The sequence below is a fragment of the Gymnoscopelus braueri genome (genome assembly GCF_963280865.1).
Source record: "Gymnoscopelus braueri genome assembly, chromosome: 20".
NCBI classification, from domain to species: Eukaryota; Metazoa; Chordata; class Actinopteri; order Myctophiformes; family Myctophidae; genus Gymnoscopelus; species Gymnoscopelus braueri.
In genome coordinates, this window is record NC_137622.1 from 1,007,896 (window position 1) to 1,034,281 (window position 26,386).

At 43.0% G+C, this 26,386-nt stretch overlaps 1 protein-coding gene across 2 annotated transcripts in view; it reads left to right on the top strand.

Annotated features, from left to right (window-relative positions):
- gria3b (glutamate receptor, ionotropic, AMPA 3b) overlaps nt 1–26,386 on the top strand; it is a 157,025-nt gene that overhangs the window by 32,995 nt on the left and 97,644 nt on the right. For both annotated transcript variants that reach the window (XM_080416373.1, XM_080416374.1), the window contains exon 3: nt 11,374–11,613. In XM_080416373.1, the coding sequence (XP_080272499.1) occupies nt 11,374–11,613 (240 nt within the window). The remainder of the gene's footprint in view (nt 1–11,373; nt 11,614–26,386) is intronic.

Sequence of the window (26,386 nt, forward strand, 5' to 3'; positions counted from 1 at the left end):
GGGAGAGAGGGGAGGGGGAGGGGGAGGTTGTCCCCCAGTGGTGGAAGAAGTACTTAGTTTTTTTTTTTACTTGAGTAAAAATAGCAATAGCACAATGTAGAAATTGATACTCGCTCCTCCGCCTGTCGGATTGCCCACCCAACCTACCTGCCCACTCACCTCTCGTTGACGATGAATTACGGGGGCGCCGATATCCGAGTGGTTAACCCATTAAAACCGGGAATGCATAAAAAAATAGCAGATCTACAAGCTCGTAGCGCGGCACCAAGTGCCGCGCTACGAGCTTGTAGATCTGCTATTTTTGAAAAATCTTGAACATTTGTGCAAATCTTTGAATATATATCTTTTTTTTTCTTCTTTTTTCTCTTTTTTTGGTTTTGCTTCTGGAGAGGTCCCTGGAACAACATATTTTGATGTAGATCGGTTGCCAAAAACACATCATTTTGGGTGGTCCTTGACATGAAAAACTTGATATAACAACATAAGTTTTTTTCAAAAAAACTGTTGGGATTTAGAAGACATTTGTAAAGATTTGCACAGATTTTCGTGATTTTTCAAAAATAGCAGATCTACAAGCTCATAGCGCGGCACCGAGTGCCGCGCTATGAGCTTGTAGATATGCAATTTAAAATCTGCTATTTTAAAAGGAATACTTCATGTAGAGACGTATTCCTTTTGAATAGCCCAAATAAATCTAAAACGGCAGAGGATGTGTTCCTTGATTGAATGGGTTAAGGCGCGTACCACCACCACATAGGCTCCGATGCCAGACAGTGAGTCACGGGTTCAATTCCGTGAGCCTGGCGGACCTTTGTTGCACGTCACTCCCCGACTCTCTCTCCCCGTTTCCTGTCTCTCTTCACTGTGGACTATCAACAAAGGCAGAAAAAGCCTCGAAATATCTTGAAAATGAATGGCAGTCACTGCTCCAGTGCTCCTGCATGTGAAAAGCCCTTTATGCAGTCAAATTCCAAAATGTGGCTAAATAATAATAATCTGAAAAGGAACTAGTAACTTAAGGGTCACATGTAGTGGAGTAAAAAAAAGACACAGGCCTAATCGTGGAGTAGAAGTATAAAGTATCGAAAAATGGAAATGCTCAAGTAAAGGAAAAGTACAATTATTTGAGATAATCGCAGTTATTTTGCATAATCGTCAAAGTAAAGAAATAGCTGATCTACAAGCTTTACAACGCATCACTTCATGACGCGTTGTAAGCTTGTAGATCAGCTGTTTCCGTTTTTTTTATTTTTTAAGTATAAAACAAACTGTATATTGAAGTTATTTATTACAACGCCTAAAAGCCAAACAGAAATGACATTTTACAATGTTCAATGCCAAAAACACAATTTAATCGTGAATTATCTGTGTGACAATTAATCGTCAACTTAAATTTTGTAACTGTGACAGCCCTGCACTTGAGTAAATGTACTCGGTTACTTTCCTCCCCTGGTTGTGACAGGGGCTCCAGCCAGGCCAGGTCTGATGGGTGAGATCCAGATTAAGTAGCCTCGGTGGGGAACGGTCCCCAGGCCAGGCTCTGTGTCCCCCCAGTCATCCATCACACACTCCGGCAGTCAAACGCACACCCACGACACATGCACACGCACACGCACACCCACGACACAAACACACACACACACATACACATACGCTCTACGGCACACTCGCACAGAACGCTGGCAGACACGGAAACCTATGTGTGTACACACACACACACACACACACACACACACATACACACACACACGTGTGCACACACAAATAAACATGGTGTAAACTGAACACTGTATGTGTTCAGGTGCACAAACGCAGACTAGACAAACGCATCTTTGTACACGTGATGTATGCACTCACACGAACGCAGACAAGACGCATGCACGCACACACACACACACACACACACACACACACACACACACACACACACACACACACACACACACACACAGGCACACACGGATGCACATGCATACAGTACGCACATTCTTTCCTCTTGGGTCCACTGGCAAATAACTTAACGTGCCGTGGCTCTATTCCCATACAATACATGCTCGAGATGAGGACTCGACAAAATCAAACGTTTGTGAAAGTTTATCCTGATTATCTCAATAACTCAAAGGAAAGATTGGCTTCGAAGGTCATCATATCCATTTAATCGGTATTGTCTCGGGCGTTAGAGCGGCTGCTTTGGAATCGGAAGGTATACCCGCGGTTTTGATCCCCGGCCTCCCCCTGGGTTAGTGTCGAAGTGTCCTTGGGCAAGTAGAGTTGTTCCAATGCCGGTTTCGGAAAAGCCGCCGATATAGCCTAAGATGCATGGTTTCTGTATCGGTGAGTGTAATGTAATGTTTCACATTCATGATGTAATTGACAGTCATCAATTATTTTGTATTTTGAATACTTCAGTTGACTATTTACATTATTCTTTTACTAACTTAAAGGTTCTATGACATTCATGTTCACTTTTTTTTTTTTTTAATTTTTTTGGGGGGTTTTATGACCTCAATTACATCCAAAAAACTTGAACTTTGAACATTCAGTGGATTTTCTGTGGTCTGGGGTTTTCTGAATAATTAGGCTGAAAAGTAATCTGTGATTGGCCCTTGGACTTTGATGTCACAGTCCATTAATCACGCCCACTCTCCTCCTTGCCCCTCCCCTCCCCTATCCTTTCCTTTTGGGGGGGCGGGCGGAGCAGAGGCGATGATTGACAGGCAAAATCCCTCAACAGCGACACCCACAGGCAAAGATTAATTTTTTCATTGCAGTTGAAAAGGCTTTAGAAATGTGAAAGAAAAACACCTGCAATGGCTCACTGGAGTGGATTTTTCAGTTAAAACTTTTTATACACGTTTGAAGGACCATGACAAAGACTTTTAATGTGTTGTAAAACTGAATGTCATGAAAGCTTTAACAACAATTATTGCAAATAATAATAACAAACTATTATTAATGGAATTTGTATTTATTCCTAGATCAGTGGTTCTCAAACTTTCTTTTTCAATTCCAAGGACCGCCATAACTCTGAGAGTGTACGGGTCCATTTGGTTGCATTTGCACACTCTCGGAGTTACAGCTCTGGTGGAAGAACTGGTGGAAAAAGTACTCTAATTCTTTACTTAAGGAAAAGTATCAATACTGCAATATGGAAATACTCTTTTGCAAGTGAAAGTTCAGAATTCAAAATGTACTTCAAATATGTAATTTTTGAAAATAGCATAACTAAAGTTTTCAAATAATAGTAGTGGAGTAAAAGTACAATATTTGCCTCTGAGATGTAGTGGAGTAGAAGTAAAAGTATTGGACCTTGGAAATACTCAAGTAAAGTACAAGTGCCTCAAAATTGTACTTAAGTACAGTACTTAAGTAAATGTACTTAGTTCCTTTCCACCACTGCAGATTGGCGTGTGTGGTTGTAAAGCGCTGTATAAATATATAACACGTTGCTGGCATTGAAGGCAGCAGATGATTCAGTGTGAACTAAACATGGCGCATGGTATGCTATATAGAGACCATAGGACACGAGACGCTAGCGCTGCGGGACCCGAAGCAGGGACCCCCTCTTTACATGTGACGCCGCCGGCGCCGGGCGCAGCATTCTGGTTGAGGCGTCGTCCAATCTGGGCCTGGCATTTGAGTTAGCCCATTAAGACCTGAAGCCGATTCTATACAAAATGTCTTCTAAAATCCCAACGGGTTTCTAAGGAACGTTATGTTGCTTTATTATCAGTGGTTCTCAATCTTTTTCTTAATTGTCAAGGACACCCAAAATGATATGTATTTGCCCGCCCCCCCCATCTCAAAATATTTGGTTCCAGGGACCCCCCCCCCCCCCAGAAACAAAGATTTTGAGTTAAAAATGTTTGCTTTAAAAGAATATACATATTCACCGATTTTAACGGGGGGGGACATCGCACCGAGTGCCGTGCTACGAGCTTGTAGATCTGCTATTTTAGATCTGCTATACTATAAAAGTGTAAAATAATGCTTTATTTTTTTTATAGCTCAAAACTAAAAAAGAAATGACACAGATGCGTTCCCGGTCTTAATGGGTTAAGGGTTTTGAAGCGATCCACACATCTCTAAATGACAAGAGCTTGATGCAACCCCCCCCCCCCCCCCCCCCCGGGCACTTACGAGCTATCTGGCTCCACCGTGACAGCATGGCAGGGGCCTGATGTAGAGGAGCCGCCAATATGGGTTGGAGTTGGGGTGGGGGGGGATGACACGGATGCGAGAGACGCAGAGAAAAGGGGAAGCTCGAGTGAAAGAAGAGAAAGAGAGAGAGAGACTGGTGTGTGTGTGAAGCAGGACAGGAAAATGGCTAAAGAGATACAATCACCACTGACATTTACTGCATTTACCCCTCCCCCCTCCAACACGCACGCACGCACGCACGCACGCACGCACGCACGCACGCACGCACGCACGCACGCACGCACGCACGCACGCACGCACGCACGCACGCACGCACGCACGCACGCACGCACGCACGCACGCACGCACGCACGCACGCACGCACGCACGCACGCACGCACGCACGCACGCACGCACGCACACACCCGCTACCACCCCATTGGTCCCCCCCGAGGGCTGTGAGCAAGACGATCGCTGGCGGGGCTACATGCAAAGAGGAAGCGGAAGCTCAAATAACTGAGCTTCAGTCAGGAGTGCATGGTAACAGTTATCTTATAAAGGAAAACCGGCTCATGCAGCCCTTGCAGCCCCTGCAGTGCATTCCAGGCCGCTAGCTCATCTCTCATCTCAAGTGATGCATCAGAAATGCGATGTGTCCCCCCGCCCGTATAGCCCTCGCCTGAGTGGCCTGATTTCCCAGAGAACGGAATGGAATGGAGGACGACGCGCGCCTGTGTGTTTGACCAGCGAGCTGGAGACGGGGACGCATGGTTTCCCCCCCGCAGCACGACCGACCGGCGACGTGCAGGAGGGGGGAAAAAAGGCTTTATTATACACGCTGCATTGGAAAAGACCAAAGGATGGCAGGCAGCGATGGAGCCCAGGGTGGGGGGGGGGGGAGTGAGGGTGGGGGGGTGGGGGGGTTGAAGTCTCTTGTTAGGAGGGTTGCAAAGGCTCCTGGTCATTTTCTGTGGATGTTAAAGGGATATTTCACTTTCAAAAAAACGTTTGGTCATTTTATCGTCTACTCAGGCTTTTGTAAGCCCCCCAGACCGTTTTTAAGTTGCTTCATTCAGTATTTCGATATTTGATATTCATTTTATCAGACACGCCCCCTTCCTATACAAACCCATTATAACTTCAAACTCCATCTTTAACATGTTAGATTCATCAAAAACACCCGTCCTTGGTTCTGGTGACTCACCCTGCCCTCCTAATACGCGAGGGGGCCGTGTTTTTTCAATAACTTTTTTCATTTATTTGTAATATTTTTTTGGGAAAATGAAAACAAATTAAATACAATAAAAAATAAAAAATAAAAAAAATGAAAAAAGTAATCGAAAAAACACGGCCCCCCTCACGTATTAGGAGGGCAGGGTGAGTCAGCAGAACCAAGGACAGGTGTTTTTGATGAATCTAATAGGTTAAAAATGGAGTTTGAAGTTATAATGGGTTTGTATAGGAAGGGGGCGTGTCTAATAAAATGATTATCAAATATCTAAATACTAAGTCAAGCAACTTAAAAACGGTCTGGGGGCTCACAAAAGCCTGAGTAGACGATAAAATGACCCAAAGTTTTTTTGAAAATGAAATATCCCTTTAAGCTTGGGTATTTTTGAAAATTATGCCCCCCAAAAAATCTTTATACGGAGTAAATGGTTCAATATTGTTGTTTCTGTGTAATGCACCAATCTCATTAAGATGAGACGTCCAGGGGCGCCGGCACATTGTGCCTTCCTGGGGTTCTGACCAAAAGGCAATATGTGCCTTCTTGGGAGTGAGACTGTGTTGGTGCATACATGGCAATAAAGATAATTCTGATTCCAATGCTGCAGTAGGTCATGTGACATGCTCTGGTAATGATATCCTCATTGAATGGAAATTCAGTTGAATTGCAACCATATGCACTGTAATCCAATGCAAGGTGCAGGCGTACAGATCATTTACTAAGAACTCAGTAGAATTGCAACCCCTCTGCATGCACCGTGCATTCTCTCATCGTGTGCAACGTGCATTCTAACGTCGCATGCATTCTGCGTTCTTCCGTCACATGCGCTCGGTGGTGTAAAGTAACTAAATACATTTACTCAAGAGTACTTGAGTAATTTTGTACTTAAGTCCAATTTTGTGGTACTTTTACTTTACTGGAGTATTTCCAATTGTCTATACTTTTACTTCTACTCCACATCTCAGAGGCAAATATTGTACTTTTACTCCACTACAATTATTTGATAACTTTAGTTACTAGTTACTTTGGAGATATAAATGATTACATTATAAAACATACATTAACCACTTTAGCCCTATTTTATACAGAGGCTTTTTGAAAATAGCCGATCTACAAGCTCACAACGCGTCGCATCGCGACCCGTTGTGAGCTTGTAGATCGGCTATTTTCAAACATGTAGTACTTTTACTTTTGTTACTTTAAGTACATTTTGATACTAATACTTTTGTACTTTTGCTCAAGTCAATTTTGTAATTCCGGACTTTCACTTGTAACAGAGTACTTCTACATTGCATTATCGATACATTTACTTAAGTAAAACATTTGAGTACGCCGAGCATAATGCGTTGTCCCACCAGATTCACTGTGGATTTCGTATAACGTCACACATGCAAATAATTCTCAGCATCTTTCACGCTAATGCAGTGCTTTAGCTGAGCCAACCGTGTTGAGCTGCATCTCGAACGATTCCTTGGGTCCCCATCTTTTTTTTTATCTGCCACATTTCCATTTTATTCCGATTAATTCCTATAATATTCCCTTTCAACTCCCATGGCAAGCTCCCACATTTGTACATGTTTGTGTCTCTTCCTTATAAGACCTTCATCTTCAGGCAGTCCACTTGCACTACCTCTGTGGGCTAAATGCACATTTTTGCAGAAGCACGCGTTCACCCAGTGAGTCTGAGAAGTAAACATGCATTATTCAAATTCAAGGCCCCACACACACACACACACACACCCCCACACACACACACACACACACACACACACACACACACACACACACACACAAATGGAACCACCAAACTGATGACAGTCCCTCCAGACCGGCAGACTGAAGGAAAGTCCTGCTTTAGTTCCACCGTCGACATTTTGTTTCCATTTCACTTAATTACTGAGAAAGGATGAGGGCGAAGCAGGGGAGCACGCCTTGCTCCGATAAGCATTTATCCCCTCCTTTCCCTCCCGACCGTGGCCGGCTTCCCCTGGATTGAACTCGCAAACTTCTACGGAACTCGACTCCAGGCAGCTCCTCCTCCTCCTCGATGTCTCCTGCAAATGGCTCCGGGGCCGACAACACAGCACAGGATGAGATTATGGGGAAACAATCAGAAAGGAGGAGAGGCACTCAGGTAGAAAGATGGAAAGAGAGAGAGAGGGATAGAGACTGACACTGCATGCTTGAAGAGAATGTATGCTTTAGGGAACTGGCAGATGGTCGGGGGGAAGAAACGAGAGGTCGAATAGAGAAGTGAGCTGGATAGTGGAGTGGGGGAGAGAGATGGAGGGGGGAAGAAAGGTAGAAAGAGAGAGAGAGAGAGAGAGAGAGGGAGGGGAATTAGTACTGCATGGAGAGATATCAGTGGGCGGAGGGGAGGGGATGGGAGGAACAGATAGTGAGTGAGAGTGAAGGGAGTGGTAGGGTCAGTGCAGCATGGAGATATGCTATCGTTAAAAGGAGAGAGAGAGAGAGAGGGTGGAGTGAGGTGGGAGCACGAGAGCAGAATGGGGTGGGGGGAGGGAGACATATCTCTTATTGAAGTCTGAGCTTGTTCAAAGCTCAGAGAGAGAGAGAGAGAGAGAGAGAGAGAGAGAGAGAGAGAGAGAGAGAGAGAGAGAGAGAGAGAGAGAGAGAGAGAGAGAGAGAGAGAGAGAGAGAGAGAGAGAGAGAGAGAGAGAGAGAGAGAGAGAGAGAGAGAGAGAGAGAGAGAGAGAGAGAGAGAGAGAGAGAGAGCCCGACCGACCGACCGGACCGACCGCTGGGACGGGGGTTCTGTTTTGGATTCTTTTTTGATTTTGTCGCATTCCTAAGCTAATAATTTGATTCCCGTCTCCTACCGGCTAATGTATCCGGTAGGAGACACAAAGTAGATTATTTGTGTCTCCTGCCGGAAAGACACACGGTCATCAAATTATTGTCTTAGGAATGCCACAAAAATAAATCCATGAAATCAAGGCTTCATGGGGTGTGTAATTCATAGAAAATAAGTAATTTTTTGGGTGAACTCCTCCTTTAAGAAGGAACGTAGAGGAACTGGGCCTCGCACACGCACAGAACTCCCTCTGTCTCTGATTCAGAACCGGAGAACCGCACCATTCTCCCACAACGACACTTACTGTACTTACTATACAGGGGTTCATCTGTTGTATGCAATTTTCAAGAAGCTGTGTGTGTACGTGCATGAGTCCTACATAACCGAAAACATTCATAAATAATGATAATACTTTGAAAGGTTTGATGAAAGTTTCTATTTGACATTTAACTATAATGTATTGTATTTAAAACACTTAAGCCCTGCATAGTTATATATTTTTTGACAACTTTTGAACAATTTCACCAACAATTACACCAAAATATAGGGACGAAAAGATTGACAGTGGTTAAAAAAATAAATAATCTTCATTCAGGACACATCTGCTGCATAAAGTCTATGCCGATAATCTAATCTATCGAGACAGATTCTGCTGTCAGCACCACTGCCCTAAACATGTCATGTGGTGTTGCTAGCAGGAATAAACACAGAAGCACCCGGGAGGAAGTGGACTGAGAAAGGGGAGGAGCCAAACCGTGGTGCCCCCAGAGGCAAAAACAAAAGTCAAAAAAATATATATATATATATATATATTTTTTACTGAATAGGTTCCCAGACTGCCGATAATAAAAATAATGACCAATATATCGGTCGGGCTCGCTCTCTACTGTGTATGCAGGTTTGTGTGTGTGTGTGTGTGTGCGTGTGTCAGCCAGCCAAGCATGGATATGTCTACTCTCCCAGCTCAGCAGCTGGGCCAGCATGTCTGCGGTGGGATAGATAGGGGCAGGGAATGGAATTAAACAGTCCAAGATGAGGAGGAGAGAGCCTGGGTCCCTTGATGTGTCATTTACACAGCGGGCCCTCTCACAGGGAGAGTGCACTCTCATGCTTCTCGTGTCCTCCTCCTGAGTGGTCAGGGAGGTTACAGTGTACTTGTGACTCTCACTGCATTTACATAGCGCTGCTGTCGGGCAGAAACCTTGTATCTCCATATGTATTTTTTTCTCTTTTTTTTCTCGTAATTGAATGCCCTATCATACTACAGTGTCACCGAAAATTTGCCCCAAAAAAATGTCAACCTACAAGCTCACAACATGTCTCAATTTTCTTTTAACCGATTAAGACCGGGAACGCATCTGTGTCATTTTTATACAAGCTTGTAGATATGCTATTTTTATTTTTTTTATCCTGAAAATGTGTGCAAATCTTTGAACATATATATATATATTTTTTTGAAAAGCAAACATTTTTAACACAAATTGAACCACTGATGTAGTAACATAAGTTAAAAAAAAAAAGAAACCTGTTAGGATTTAGAAGACGTTTGTAGAACCGCCCAGACGCAAAGATTTGAGTTACAAATGTTCGGTAATCTGGGAAATTCAACATTGGCAAAATACTTTTTTTTTTTCATCGTTTGTTTGTTCTCGTGTGTGTGTGTGAGTGAGTGTGAGAGGGAGAGAGAGAGAGAGAGAGAGATCCTGTCTCCTACGCCATCAATTGGGATAAGAAGTGTCATGTTGATGAATCGTATCCAGACTTAATGTCCTCGGAGGATCTCGCGACACGGAAAGCCACTGTCTTGTCTGCCTCTCTCACGGCACTGTGTGTCTTCCGAGCGCCCGCCGCACGTGTTGTTCTGTTAACCCGTTCAAAACGCATCTCTGTCATTTTAGATGTCCTTGGCTGTTCAAAAATAGCAGATATACAAGCTCATAGATCTGCTATTTTTTTTTAAATCGTGACAATTTGTGCAAATCTTTGAATATATATTTTTTTAAAGCAAACATACAGTATGTATGACTGACTGACTGACTAACTGTCCCCCAGCTGTTTTGCTTCTGGGTTCGTCGTCCAGATGTTTGGTCGTCAGAGAGCTTGCTCAGCCAATGGGAACAATTGCAGCGTCAGGGAGAACACGCAAATGCGTGCAAAACGTGTTGTGTGTGTGTGTGTGTGTGTGTGTGCTTTACTACACTTGTAAGGACCATATGCCCCCACGAGTATTAGTAAATGTGAAAAATGTACATTGCGAGGACCCTTTTTTCCTGCTCCTCGCAAAGAGAAATGCTGGTTTTATGGTTAAAACATTATTTTTATAGATAAAATATTCTTAGGAAAAAAAGATTCAGGGTTATGGTTAGAATGCAATCGTAAAGGTTAGTTAACCTAGGGTTGTATTTTTGCCTGATGTATACTTAGTTGCGTGCCGGTGCCGGTGTCAAATATAGTAATACGTACGTGTGTGAGTGAGTTGGTTTACTGTTTAATGGCTTCTGACTGCTAGGAATGTATCCTGCCTGACCCATTGTTTCTGTCGCACCAGAGTTCATGACAGATACACAAACAAATGCAAATGTTTTTTCTCTGCTGAATAAATGTCATCAGATGCAAATGCCCACGCTGATAAAGACTAATGCGCGTATTAACTGCCCAACTCATTCCCCAAATTGGCTGTTATAGATATATATATATATATATAGATTTTCCCTCAGAGTGTACCGAGCAAATTTCAATTTTCTTTTTACAGTACATGCATTCTGTGTGTACTCACATGTGTGTTTGTACACGTGTGTGCGTGCATGCACATGTATGCCTGTGTTTCTGTGTATGTACTGTAGTACAGCATATGCGTGTGTACACGCACGCACACACACACGCACGCGCGCGCACACACACACACACACACACACACACACACACACACACACACACACACACACAACACACAGACAACTGTTTAGTACCTCACATCCCCATACCGCAGTGTTCCATGTCACTTCACCCACAGTGAGCAGTCAGCTTAGCGCCCCGGAGCATTAGAGATTCATATAGAGCAAGCATCTATTTTTTTTTGCACGTCTGCTATATTCTACATATGTCTGACTCTTGTTTAAACGCCTCTAACGCCTCTCTCCCCCCCCCCCCCCCTCTGCCCCGTGTGTTTCTCTCTCTCTGCCCCGACCAGTTTGCTCCCAGTTCTCCCGGGGAGTGTACGCCATCTTCGGCTTCTACGACAAGAAGTCCATGAACACGTTGACCTCCTTCTGCGGCGCCCTGCACACCTCCTTCGTCACGCCCAGTTACCCCACCGATAACGAGGTGCAGTTTGTCATCCAGATGCGCCCGGCCCTGAGGGGCGCCGTGCTCAGCCTGCTCTCCCACTACAAGTGGCAGAAGTTTGTCTACCTCTACGACACCGACCGAGGTAAGGTGATGCTCGGGGGCCCCCGGGGTGCGGATTTATTTTGGTTTACGGCTTCAATTGACAAGGAAAGGCCTCCCGGAGAGTGTTCTGGGAGCCTATTAATAGCATCTCGCAGACCAGCATCCGCAAGAGAGGAGGAGTTCGCGTGAATATTTATTGAAAGGGTCCTGGAAGTTAGGTCGACTCTTATTTAACCTGTTAAAACCGGGAAAGCATCGGTGTCATTTTAGATTTTAGCATTGGCTATTGAAATACCAGATCTACAAGCTCACAGCGTGTCACTTCGTGCCGTGCTGCGAGCTTGTAGATCTGCCATTTTTGATGTTTTTTTCTTTTAATCTTGAAAGCGTGAGAACTGCTGATTTAGAAGGCATTTGTAGAATCGGCCTCAGGTCTTAACGGGTTAATGCTAAAAGTTAGCGTACGTTTTGAAATGCATGGAGAGTAGCCGCGTCGAGGAGGAGAGAGTGAAACTGGAAATAATTAGAATTCGGCGCTCTGAAATCGCACACACACCTTGCGAGCCGTATAACCTTTTAGAGTCTTGTAACAGTAATGCTTCGGTTAATCTACTGTTTAATCGCGGCGTTGATATTGGCTCGTCTCTCCTATGAAAACGAGGTATATGTCCCAGCTGCTGCTCTCTGCTAAAATTGTTTCCTCAGAAATCCCACAGCCTCTGCCCGTGAGGTTTTGCTCATTGTGTCGCTTCAATAAAGGTTTTGTATGGTTCCCAGATTGCACGGCTTCGTCGAACAATAGACGTGGGGTTTAATGTGGCATCGTAGGCCCGTTTGAGACAGTGTCAACATGACCAAGCGATCGTCGCTGCAATTTCGAATGTCAGCGAAAGGAAATTAGCTCATTATCGCACAATGGAATAATCGCACACCCACCCCTACTGTATAGCTCTGAATTAAGGATAAAGAGCACCTAGGCAAAGGAACAGGGAGGCTGACAGGCGGGCCACATTGTGCCTCGTTTCTTTGAGAAGCAGCGACTGTGAGGATTTGCCAGACGACGTGTGTCCATTCCAGCCATGTTGAATAGAGCAGCTCAAAGGTTTCTTGTGTTTATTTGCTTATTATGGAAAGGTCCTGACCCCTGAAGGTATAAGCAACCTGACTCCCCTTGCACTAGACGCTGTTCTCTGACTGGGTCTTATTTGCTGGACTCTTGCCAATGTACCCCTCTATTCTCTCTCTCTCTCTCTCTCTCTCTCTCTCTCTCTCTCTCTCTCTCTCTCTGTGGGTGGATATAAAGTGTGCTTTAGTGCAGAGCCCCAGTGTCTCGGGGTCCCCAGGCCCTCTGCAGGGTCCGGTGCTGAGAGCCTTAATCCTCTATGCAAGCCTGCAGATAATGTGTGGTTAATTAGGGTCAGTCTAGGAGTGGAGGAGCACTCACTTGCGATCCCCACTCCTGCGGTCCCTAGCAACCACCACCGTCCTTCAGCACCACCGACCCACCGCCCAGCAACCACCAACCACCAACCCCCCCCCCCCCCCCCCACCCCTCCGTCTGTCTGCCCCCCGTCCATCCCCTGTCCCTGGACGGTGTGGCAGCCAGGCCAGTCTGGAAGCTCAGCCAAAGAAAAAAAGGACATTTTCTTTACACGTTTTCCCCCAAAATTCAAATATTTTCCAGAGAGTTAACCCAACAGTTTTTTCAAAAAAATCCCCCAAATCTTTTTTTCAAGATTTTTCAAAAATAGCAGATCTACAAGCTCATAGTGCTGCACTCGGTGCCGCGCTATGAGCTTGTATATCTGCTATTTTTGAATAGCCAAAGAAATCTAAAGTGACACAGATGCGTTCCAGGTCTTAATGGGTTAATCAATAATTGTGAAAATAGCCGATATTCAAGCTCACAGCAACGCATCGCGACAACGTTGTCAGCTTGTAGAACGGCTAGATGCGTTGTGAGCTTGTAGATCGGCTATTTTCACTGTATTTGAAATATGGCATATAAGTGGATAATTCATAATGTACTTTTCTCCTTTCTAGAAATATGGTAAGTACAATATTTGTCTTTGAAATGTAGTGGAGTGAAAGTCCACTTCAGTATCCGAAAAATACAAATACTCAAAGTATGTACAGTACTCAAGTAAGTGTACTTTAGTTACTGCCCACCACTGGGAATGGAAAAAGCAATGACAGAGCAGTCAAAAAGTACAGACATACTGTCCTTGTCAGCGAGAGGGTGATGGAGAGGAAAGGGTGGATGCATAAAATGGAGGAAAAGAAAAAGAATGAGACAGGACAAAGCAAAGGAAAGAAAAATTGAGCTGGGGAAAAAAAAATGAATGACTATATCACTTCAGTGTTGGCCGGCCCCAGGTATGATTGACCGGCTCTCTCTACCTCGCTGTGCGACGCACGCACTGCTTGGCACGCGCACGTGCCAAGCAGTGGTGGACAATAGCAAAGTACATTTACTTGAGTACTGTACTTAAAGTACATTTACTTGAGTGCTGTACTCAAAGTATATTTTGTGAGTATCTGTACTTGACTATTTATCATTTTTGGATTACTTGTGACTTTCACTCCACTACATTTCAAGACAAATGTTGTGCTTTTGACTCCACTACATCTTTAGGAAGGGAAAAGGTACATTATGAATTAACCACGTAAGCCCTGAATAATAGTGGAACAAAATGACCTGGAGTATGTATACTTTTGACTCAAGTACTGGGGTTGAGTACTTTGTCCACCACTGGTGCCAAGCCGCTTGCCCCTGCCTCCCTCCCCCCCTCTCTCCCCCCCCCCCCCCCCCCCTCTCTCTCTCTGTACCGCCAGTGTTGTAACACGATCGCTTATTAGTGGGAGGACATTGGCCCCAAGAGGGGATTAAAGTTGTTTATTGATGCACTCCATCCAACAACTTTGCGGGTGCAGGCGGGCGGGCGGGGGGGGGGGCTGTTGACACTTGGCTCATCAAGTAGACAGATGTGTCACAGCAGAGGCTGTACTTCTGTTATGAGGTGGCCCAGGTCCCCTGGACATTAAGGACAACAACAGCAGGTGAGACAAGGGGGTTGGGGGGGGGGGGGGGGGGGGATTGGCTATTTTCACTATATTTAAAAAAGGGGCTTAAGTGGTTTATTCATAATGTACTCTTCCCGTTTCTAGAAATGTACTGTAGTGGAGTCAAAAGTACAATATTTGTCTTTGAAATGTAATATTTTCTCTGCTTGTCATTGTGTCAGACGAACAAGAACAAAGTCTTCGGCCGTGGGTCCCACTGCAATTTATTGCTTTCTCGAGTGCCTCCACCATTTTAAATCGCATGCACTTGATAAAAGCACCGATGCACACAACCCTAGAAGCAAATGAGCAATTATTCTCCAAACCCTCCTGTTTGGGAGGAAAATATTATTTTAAATATTATTCTACAGAAAACCAATCAAAGTAGCTCACTTCCACCAGAGGGTTTCATTCAGTCAATAAAACAGATTAATTACAACCATGCTGCGCATGCGGCTTCTTCATTGAACTGGCCAAAAGAAAAAAAGAAAAAGGAAAAATGGTGGGGGGGGGGGGAGAAAAAAAGCTTTTAGCCCAGCAGTGTTTTCAGTCAGAGAGAGATGTTCCAGCTACGCCTTTGATGTATTAGAGGGAAATGGAGGGAAATTTGTGAACTAAATACCAGTCTGAGAGTGCTTGTTTGAAAGCAGTCGTGATGAGCACGGTGCCAGTGGGATCAAGTGGAGTCACGTTGAAGAGACAGACTTTAGAAGCAGAGCTGCTCTTCTTGTTAAGTCATTGTGTGACCTGCTCAACTAAACCAGTCGGTGATAAGCACTCTCACAAAATGGAGATTCTTATCTATCTAACCTTGTCGATTTTATCGAATTATAGTATGGGGTTTTTTCCTCTCCCAGATATTCTTCGAAATGTGTGGAATTACAGTTTCCAAAAGCCTCCAAACTTTGAGCGAAATGTCCTTGAACTTGTGTTAACGTTAAATAAGTAGTGTATCGCTGTGCGTCCAAAACAACATTTTAGAATGCTCTCTCTCTCCATCCTCCTCCCAAGCCAAAAACTATTTGACCTATTCCATTGGTTCTCAAAGTGGGGTCCATGAGGGAGTTCCAGGGGGTCCCCAGCTAAATGATAGTTAGGAACCAAATGAACCCTTATGGGTCTGTAACTCTGAGAGTGTACAAATGGAACCAAATGGACCCTTACGGATCCATTTTGTACACTCTCAGAGTTAAATTAACATTGATTTTACAATATAAATTGGGGTCCCAGAGATAGAAATGCCATTAAATGGAGGTCCGTAGCCTAATGCATGTCAAACTGGGGGTCCTTGAAATTAAAATGGTTGAGAATCACTATTAGAGCCGTAAAAAAAACTTCTCTTATGGTGGTCCCTGGCATATCTTTTCAAATGGGAGTCCGCAGGCTACTAAGTGTCAATTTGGGGGTCCTTGACATGAAACAGTTTGAGAAGCACTGACCTATTCGATATCTGATAAGTCAATCATCTAGCATGTATAGACCTATTCGATATCTGATAAGTCAAACATCTAGCATGTATAGACCTATTCGATATCTGATAAGTCAAACATCTAGCATGTATAGAAGCTCTGTGTGTGTGTGTGCGTGTGCACGCGTACGTGTGTCACTGCGTGCGCGTGTCTCACAGAAGACTTGACGGGGCCCAGCAGCAGGGGAAATGGAGCGAGCTGCTCAGATGTTGAGAAGAAGCACAACGGTCCTTTCCACTGACAGACACCGCCGCCGTCCGCTCGAATTACTCTCAAAACATGACCCGCGGCTAGCCCGGGCAAAATGGACAGTCGCCTCGTTACAGATCCTACCTCAGCAAACGCCTCTATTCTTTTCTCTTTTGTGTGTGTGTGCAATTCTTTACTCTGGCAAAAGTGAATAATATTATCCTTTAGTTAGCTCCGGTTCTCGGCCCACAGCGTGAAAGAATCTCTCTTGTAAAAAAAAAACGGCTGCATGGGGCGCCGTATGGGCTGAAGTGAGATGGATTTTTGCCCTTTTTGTTCTGCCGGTCAGGTTTGGGCAGATAATTGCCAGGCCTGTGCAGCAGAGACTGATGATTACACGCTTTATTGTCTCTCCCAGGCACAATCAACCCTGATTCAGCAATCTCACCTCCACTTGATTTATGAGTCGGTGTTCTCCCTCTCTCGCTCTCTCTCTCTCGCGCGTGCTCTCTCTCATGCTGACACACACAGACACATGTCCTCTACCTCTACTGTTATCTTTTCCCTTCACCCTCTCCTGTCCTCCTATAGTACAGTTGTGTTTTCTCCAGTCTCACATTTTAAATGTATCAATACTGTACTGTAGAAATGCTCCATTACAAGTAATGGCACGGAATTTAATATTTACTTGAGTAAAAGTACAAAAGTATTGGTATCAAAATGCATTTAAGTACCAAGAGTAGAACGTATTCATTATGCAGAATGTTTTTAAACGTTTTTAAATGTATACAAATCTTTTGAAAATAGCAGATCTACAAGCTCACAATGCGTCTCATCGTGAGCTTGTAGATCGTCTATTTTCAAATGGCCGAAATGTATATATATACTGTACTGTAGGGCTGAAGTGGGTAATAATGTATGTTTTCTAATAATAATATAAATCTACAAAGTAACTAGTAACTAAAGTTTTCAAAAATTGTAGTGGAGTAAAAGTATAATATTAGCCTCCGAGATGTAGTGGAGTAGAAGTAAAAGTACTGAAAATTGGAAATACTCCAGTAAAGTAAAAAGTACAGTACTTGAGTAAATGTACTTAGTTACTTTACACCACTGTTTTTCTCTGTCATTTCTACTTCCTGTAGAACAGTGGGTTCCCGATCAATCAATCGATTGTGTTCCCGACTTGGATCGATGGAACGATACCGTAAAATCTTAGTGTTTTGCCAATTATTTGGGGGTTTGCAGTATCCTCATGGCCAGTGGTGTCCTCTATGGCAGGGGTCTTCAACAGGGGGTCCGGGACCCCTAGGGGTCCACAAGAGTTACTACAGGGAGGGCCACCAAAATCTTTGTGTGGTAGGATCAATCTTTAACATGAACCACTTGAACCCTAGAATCCGTATTATGCAGGGGAACAGCAGATCTACAAGCACACAACGCCGTCTTGGCGAGGCGTTGTGTGCTTGTAGATTTGCTGTTTTCAGCAAAGAGGTTTGGTGTAGAGGGGAAAAAAGAGCAGACCAAGTACAGAGTGAAAAGGTGATTTATTGACGGTCTAAGACGTGGTAAAATGTCTGAAAATACACGTTAACAAAAACAACTAATTAACACTTGATGATAGTGCTGTCAAACAAGTCTATGGATCTATCTATGAAATCTATGGAAAAAGTTTAATAGGAATACATTTTATATATGTAGTGGGGGGTCCCTGCTTCATCTCTCTCTCTCTCAGCTAAGGGGTCCTTGGCCTGAAAAAAACCTTAAAGACGGGGTGCCGTGATTTTCAGTGATCCCCCCCCCCCCTAAAACATAATCATCAGGTATTATGGTTATATATATATATATATATATGGTTAGGAGGAAGATTTTTTTTTAAAAATGTACAGAAATTGTTAAAATTATGTTTCTATGTGGACACGCCTCCAGTTCATTAAGTATACCTGGTTCTCACCTTAGCACCTCCTCCACCACCTTAGCACCACCCACCTGTCCTAGTCCCTCCTCCTCCTCACGCCCACACCTGTTATGATGGTGGGGAGGGTATAATTTTACTCATTTTAGTCATTAAAGTCCTGTTTTTCTATTGGCATGTTTGACCCTCAAGGTTTCAGCCTTCAGGAAGAAACTCAAAATAGTCAGAGAAGACATAAAACACCATACAAACACCACCAGGGGGCTTAATGAAGTTCTATCAACCTCATAGACACATGAAAAACAGAAAAAGTGCAAAACCATGGCACCACCTCTTTAAAGACCCCTGCTCTGTGGGGTTTTAGTCTTGCAGCAGCAGTGCTCTGCAGTAGAGCAGAAATTGTCATTTATTATTCCATTGGCCTTACTTGACGACAACACAAAATAGAGATGCTTTGGATCCTCCTAACAACTCCTCACCGGGGAGACATATATGTAGCACTGCAGTAATATCACACGCAATGCAATAAAATAACTATTTTGAACTATCAATCTCATATGCCCTTGTAATCCTCATCCCTGTGTGTTCTATCGTGGTAAAAAACATCTCATTGTGTGAACGAGGTTCCCAGAGAGCCGCCCTGACAGTCGTCTCGCTCCCGAAAGCCTTGAAACCCACTTTTATTTTCCATTGACATTTTGGGTTGAAATGGCAATTTGGGGGGGGGTGGGGGTAGGAGGGGGGAGCAATCCCACTGACATTTGTTGGTGAGACCCGGAGCTGGCATCCATTTAGGCCGGGGTGATGGTGTTGTGAGACGCGGCGATTTAAGCCTGTCTGGGATTATCGACGCGAGGCCTCCATCCTGTGTCACTTGATGTCGAGGTGATGACAAATTAACCCGTAAAAACCGGGAGCGCATCTCGGTAACCACTTTAAGCATTATTTTATACTTTGGCTATTTTTTTTAATCGTGAAAATGTGGCAACACTTTGAATGTATATATATATTTTAAAGCAAAATGTTTTAATTAAAATCTTTGCTACTAGGGGGTCCCTGGAACAACATATTTTGAGATGGGGGTCCGCGGCCAAATACATAGATTTGGAACCGACATATTTTTTTTACATACCAACAAAGACATTAAGTAGAATCCCCAGAAGCAAAGATTTGAGTTAAAATGTTCGCTTTAAAAAAAATAGCAAATATAGTTTATATAATTTTCACGATACATTATTATTATTTTTTTAATAGCCAAAGAAATCTAAAAATGACACGGATGCGTTCCCGGTCGTAAGGGGTTAAGAACAATGCTCGGGCCGGCTGCCATCTCCTTCCAACGTATCGGCTAGCAATCAATATTCTGAATGGGATACAGTTAGGAGGAAAATGAGCCTCACAGCACCGGCGGCTGCAACGGCACTGTTTTCTTTTATCGTTCAACCGCTGGGCTGTTGTAACTGCCTTTTTTGACACAGTGTCCAATGCAATACCCCCATTACACAAGCACCTCAGCTCAGAAGTGGCACGGGGCAATTTAGAGACGTCACGATCGTGGCATTTTTAGTCGACGGCGAAATGTCACACAAATAATTGCGATAAACGTTTTAACCCATTAAGACCTGGAACGCACTTTTAGATTTGAGCTAAAAAGCATTATTTTACACTTTGGCTATTCAAAAATATCAGATATACAAGCTCATAGCGCGGCACCGAGTGCCGCGCTATGAGCTTGTAGATCTGCTATTTTTGAAAAATCGAGAAAATTTGTGGAAATCTTTGAATATATATATTTTTAAAGCGAACATTTGTAACTCAAATCTTTGCTTCTGGGGGATCCCTGGAACAACATATTTTGAGATGGGGGTCCGCAGCCAAATACATATACATTTTGGTGTCCTTGACATGAAAAGAATTGAGAACCACTGACATACAGTAGCAACATAGGTTTTTTTCAAAAAACAGTTAGGATTTAGAAGACATTTTGTAGAATCAGCCTCAGGTCTTAATGGGTTAATTGTGTTTTTTCCCGGTTCATTTTATGCCACTATTACAGTATAAGCCTAATCACAATTCTATAATACACATACACGTGTCATTTATTGGCGTTGAACATTGGAACATATGACATCGATAACTTGAATAAAATAATGTACTCTGACTAAAGCAGACCATGTCCTTGTCATCCACAGCCAGTCTTGCTCCTCACTAGTTGAGTAGATCCTGGTCAAAGAACACTAACATATTGTTGCTGTCAGGCTTGACCCATTCAATCCGGGAACGCGTCTGTGTCATTTTAGATTTCTTTGGCTATTCGAAAGTAGCAGATACTCAAATCTTTGCTTCTGGGGGTCCCTGGAACACAACATTTTGAGATGGGGGCCCGCGGGCCAAATACATATACATAAAAATGTTTTCTAAATCCTAACCGTACTGTATATTGCTATATCAGTGGTGCTCCAACTTTTCCATGTCATGGACCCCCAAAATGATATGTATTTAGTGACGGACCCCCATCTCAAAATATTTCTGATGAGTTCAGATGTTTGCTTTAACCCATTTTGGGGCGGGAACCCCCTTTTGTAACTATACCTTTCAGGACGGGAACCCCTTTTGCTATGTACAGTATATAGCAACATACAGTAAAACATTTTTGTAATTTTGGAATAAATATTTGAAGTTTTTCAGAAAACTTAGGTCAGGATTTAGAAGGCGTTTTTAGAAACGGCCTCAGGTCTAAATGGGTTAAAACATACATATATACATTCAAAGATTAAAAAATAGCAGATATACAAGCTCATAGCGCGGCTATCGCTATTTTTGAATAGCCAAAGTATAAAATATGACTAAAATCTAAGTTGACAGAGATGCAGTCGGGAGCCGGTATTTCAGCCGTTCTATCAGAAGCATCTCTGCAGCGTCTTTCATTCACACAAGTCAACATTTTGAATGAACTGACTGGCACAGAGTTGATTGAACAGACTTATCTGCTGTGATAAAGTGCTTCCACTAAGCGATTCTGACACAGTGACAGTTATGGGAACATTGCATCGCCAAAGAAAAAGGAACTGTGGGCAGCAACATCCAATCTGAAATGTTCAATTCCTAGTCGTTAGACGTACATACTGTATACCTATGCTGACTGTATTGTGCATCGTTTGTATATCGTTGCTGTCAGGCAGAAACCACTTGTCTCCATTTTCTACCTTTTTTTTGTGTTTTTTCGCGCTACTTGATCATACTACAACGTCACACAAAAACATCAAAAGTAGTCGCTCTACAAGCCGTTTTGAGCTCCTGCTACATTTGCTATTTTTTTATTTTAACATGGCGTTTCCACCCAACAGAGACTGTATTCCACTGGTTCTCAAAGTGGGGTCCGGGGACCCCCAGGGGTCCTTGATGGGGTTCCAGGGGTTCCACAGCAAAAAAAGAAATTGCTGGGAAATGTTAACCACAAACATTGGCTATTTTGTTACAACACAAATCTTGTAGGGGGGTCCCTGGCACAAAATATTTTCAGAGGGGGCCAAATACATACATTTGGGGGTCCCTGACATGAAAATGTGGGGAACTACTGTTATATAATATTCAGCCCCTCTCATAGTCAAATGAGCTTTTTAATGCTGATACTACAAATTATCTTCTGTATACTGATCAATAGATCCATATTACTTACAGATCATGATAAGATAAGATTAGAGAGATACCATGTTCTATTTACATTTGATTAGATTTAGAAGTTATACTATTACGTTGCACTGTTTATCAGTTACTATATTCAGACTTCACAACCACCGTAATTCAGCAGTTTAAAAAAAAAAGGCAATTTTTTTTTTTTCCATATTTAGAAATGGTAACTGTTGTACCACAGTTATTCATTGCGATGCTGTGATTGCTGTCCCACGTGTTTCCTCGACATTTGATTATAATCCAAATGCTCAGGTTCCCTAACAGGTATACAGTACGTATGGATGGCCCTTGTTACGGGAGCGCTAATCATTTTAATACTCTCCCCATGCTCAGTAATTAAGCATGAATTGGTTTCTCGTCCCGTGCCATTCAACGGTCCTGCCCTCCCGCTGATGTCCTGACACTGTGGAATTGATTGGAGATGTTTAATGTGTTCTGTACATCCTCAAACCAACAGCGTGTCTGCCTCAATGTATTTCTGTGAGATCTAGGGCCGTATATCTGACTAGGGATTTATCTGGTCGAATCAAGATTCAGGATTTTAATGAGAATCCACTATAAATAGAACATCACGAGCAGCTACTAGTAGGCTACTGGTAATGATTGTATTTGTTTTATTTTAAAATGTCATACATTCACAATTCAGACTAGTCCAAAATGTACTTGTTTCTCCGACCTTGGAAAAAACCTCTGACGCCAGACCTCTACACACCAAAATCCTGAGTGTTAATTTAACTCTGAGAGGGTATTGTACACACTATGAGTTACAAATGGATAAACGAACACTGAGGATTTTACTGTGTGAATCATTCAAAAGACGTTTTTGTCTAATGGCTGCGATGAGCAAAATGAAGCGGCGATTGAGGGGTTCAAATCCATATATGTTTCATATAAGTACAAATTATCGAAAGCTTCTCTAAATGTACCACAATAGACGTTAGTCTTTTACTCATCCGATGTCAAAGTCTGTCTGTTAAAACGTGTACGCTAGGTCAGCGACAATTAATCTACCAAAAGTGTATTTAAAAGCAATTTAAAGGGCTCGCATCGGTCGAAGGCCACTCGGTCACGTTAATTAATTCCACATAATTCACCGTCGGGACCCTGGCTGGTCCGGCCTTTAGCAGACAAGATGAATCCAGGCTGGCGTGCGGGTTGGCAGGACGAGGAGGCGACGGGGCCAAGAGGCTGGCGTTACGTGATGATTAGATCACAACACACTGTTAGCCTCATCTCTCCTGCAGGAGCCTCTGCCAAAACAACAGACTGAAAGGCAGAGAGAAGGCAAGAGGAGTGGCTCCCAATCAGACACACATCTAGACACGGATACTGCACTCCTGGTCAAATGTTAGTGAAAGTTGCTCAGTCACATTTTTTACTTGAGGTAAAGTAATGGAGTACTTGCTTTAACCCATTAAGGCCTGAGTCCGATTCTTAAAATGTTTTCTAAATCCTAACAGATTTTTGAAAAAAAATATATATATATATATTTTTTACGATTTTTCAAAAATAGCAGATCTACAAGCTCATAGCGCGGCACTCTGCTATTTTTGAATAGCCAAAGAAACCTAAAGTGAGACAGATGCGTTCCAGGTATAAATGGGTTAAAAAAAATGCTGAAGTATTCCAAAGTATATGCTTTGTTAAATACTTAAGTATTCAAAAGTAAAATTACAAAGTACAAAGCATTGCAATAATTGCGATAAAAGCAGATATCTACAAGGTCACAACGCGTGGCATCGCAAATTGTTTTGTATCCAAGTATCCAAAAATATACCAATCCTCAAGTAAATACTTAAAGAAAATGTACTTAAGTACAATACTCAAGTACATGTAGGCTACTTAGTTACTGCCCACCACTGGTAGAGAGGCAGAGAGCGTCTCCAATCAGACGCAGAAGGCTAAGCTAAAGTGGACCGACTTTGCTACTTTCTCTGCACATATACTCCTAATTGGCTGTCCAGAGATGCCTTGCCTTTGTTCCTGACAAAAACAAACAGTAAACGTCTGCCTCCCATCACCACACCGTTCCCCTGGACGCCGTTTGATGAGAAACCGGCTCAAATCCGTCCCTCAATTTGACTGGTGCGGGTTTTCTTTTTCTAAATCAACGTAATGGATCAACCCAATGTCGTACATCTGCTTGATGTACAAAAGCACAGCTTGGTCTAATTGATGACACAGCACCACCAGAAGGGCTTTCGGCCGTTCTATTTTAAAAGAACACGTTTTTTGATGGGATGTTGTCAGAGAGAGGGAGAGAGAGGGAGAGAGATCTTATTCTCTCTCTCTTTGTTGTCTGTGGCCAATAGACCCCAACTGTGTTTTATAGATGGTTTCAACAATGTGTTGTCGTTAGGAGAGGTGTGAGAAGCCCTTCTTAAAATCCTCGCACATATAACCACATGAATTCTAGCATCCCTATTGTTGGCATGTCATAATAGGCTGAGCATTTGGCCAAAACGGGCAAAAATAGTAGATTGTTGTAGCATTGATCGCTGGGAACGCATCAGCTTTTTTTTCCGCTATTTGATGTACAACAAATAGTACTGTATGTAGGGTTTAAGTGGTAAAAACATAAATACTACTATTAGTACTGCTAATAAGGAATAACAAAAACCCTTGTGGACATGTTTGTTGGCTAGTTTCCTAGGTTAGTTTCTAGTTAGCTTGTAGATCTGCTATTGTTTGCTATTTGTTGTAAAATAAGTATAGGGATTAAGTGGCTGTCTTAAAAATACAAGTGTGTATGGGTGCGTGCGTGTGTGTGTGTGTGTGTGCGCCTGTGTGTGTGTGTGGGGAGGGGGGGGTCTCACCTTTTGTCAGAGTGGGGGGGGGGTCCAAGGAAAAAAGGTTGTAAACCACTAGTTTACAGAATGAAGCCATGCACATACAGTTCTCTAGCAAACTGAAATAACAGCATTTTGGCATCTCGCAATACAATATAGTAATGGTTCAATATGTTTGTATTGCTGTCTGGGGGGCGAGGGAGGGGGGTTCTAGTGTCATGCTGGCATCACTTCCATGGGAAATATCCAGCAGAGTACAACAGCAGCACTCTCCACAATGCATTGCTCTGTATATTTTGTGCATACTGCATGACGTGCTGTAACAAGGCCCGCTGTGTGGCAGGCAAAGCTATTATAGTTTCGCATTTTTCGTTTGTTTTCAATTTCAGTTTTGTTTTGATTCATTTGCTAGTTTAGTTATTTTTATTTAAGTTTTGTTAAGGCTTAGTTATAGTTAAGCTTTTGTTAGTTTCAGTTTTTAATTGTAATAGGGGGTAGTCGGGGGCAAAAAAATCAATCGGTTATCCCCGATGCATTGCATGCTTGCAGATCAGCTATTTTCACTATTTTTTTAAGACAAATATTGATAGACTTAATATCCACCCAAAATACTAGGCTTATGTAAGAAATATTGACCAAAGACATTTTCTCAAACCTGACTCGCAGAGAGCAGCTTGTCACCTCGGCTGTGCGGTGTCATCACAGCCAATCTAATGGCACATCAGTCGCTCCCAGCTGAGACTTTTACACACACACACACACACACACACACACACACACACACACACACACACACACACACACACACAGGCCTCTCTGTGGCTTTAGTGCCGCCTGCCGCATCATCACGCCAGCAGCTTCATATGAACTAGAATTACGGCTGCGTCTGGGAGGATAAATCGGCTTGGACACACTGACAGAAACCGACCAATGTGTGAGGAATAAGACGTCGCAGGAACCAGTATGAAGCTACGTACTGTCGGGAGTTTTTTTTTTTTTTTTTTTCATGCCTCAGCCTATATCATCCGCTATCATGATTCCAGTGACAGGCCAATATACAGACAGACGCCAGCGTGGCGATTTAAACCTGGACAACACCGTTAACCCCCCTCACAACCCCCTTAGACAAATGTTCTAATAACCACTTAAACCCCCCAGGGGCACATATTAGGCCCCCTTTTTTCCTTCAGCAAAAATAGCAGATCTAAAAGCTCACCACGTGTCGCGCTGTGGTACATTGTAAGCTTATCTGCTATTTTCTGTCTTGTGAGCTTGTACTGTTGATCAGCATTTTTTAAAAATAGCCTAAGTATAAAACGGGGCTTAAATGGTTAATGTATGTTTTGTAATGATAATCTAAATCTGTAAAGTAACTAGTGCAGTAACTGCAGTTTTCAAATAATTGTAGTGGAGTAGAAACAAAGTATTGAAAAATCTACTTAGTTACCTCACTATATAAGTATGGGAGTCGTCCTCTGTCACAATAATCACAAATACACCCTCATATCGTTGCTGTTGACTAGAAACCTCCTTCATAAATGAATGCCCTACTTGATCATACCACAGTGTCACACCAAAGCATCAAAAGTAGCACATCCGCAAAGCTCAAAAGTTGGCGCGAAGCAACGTGTTTTGAGCTTGTAGATCTGCTATTTTTTTATTTGAATCCTGAACAGTTTTAAACATGAGATTTCCACC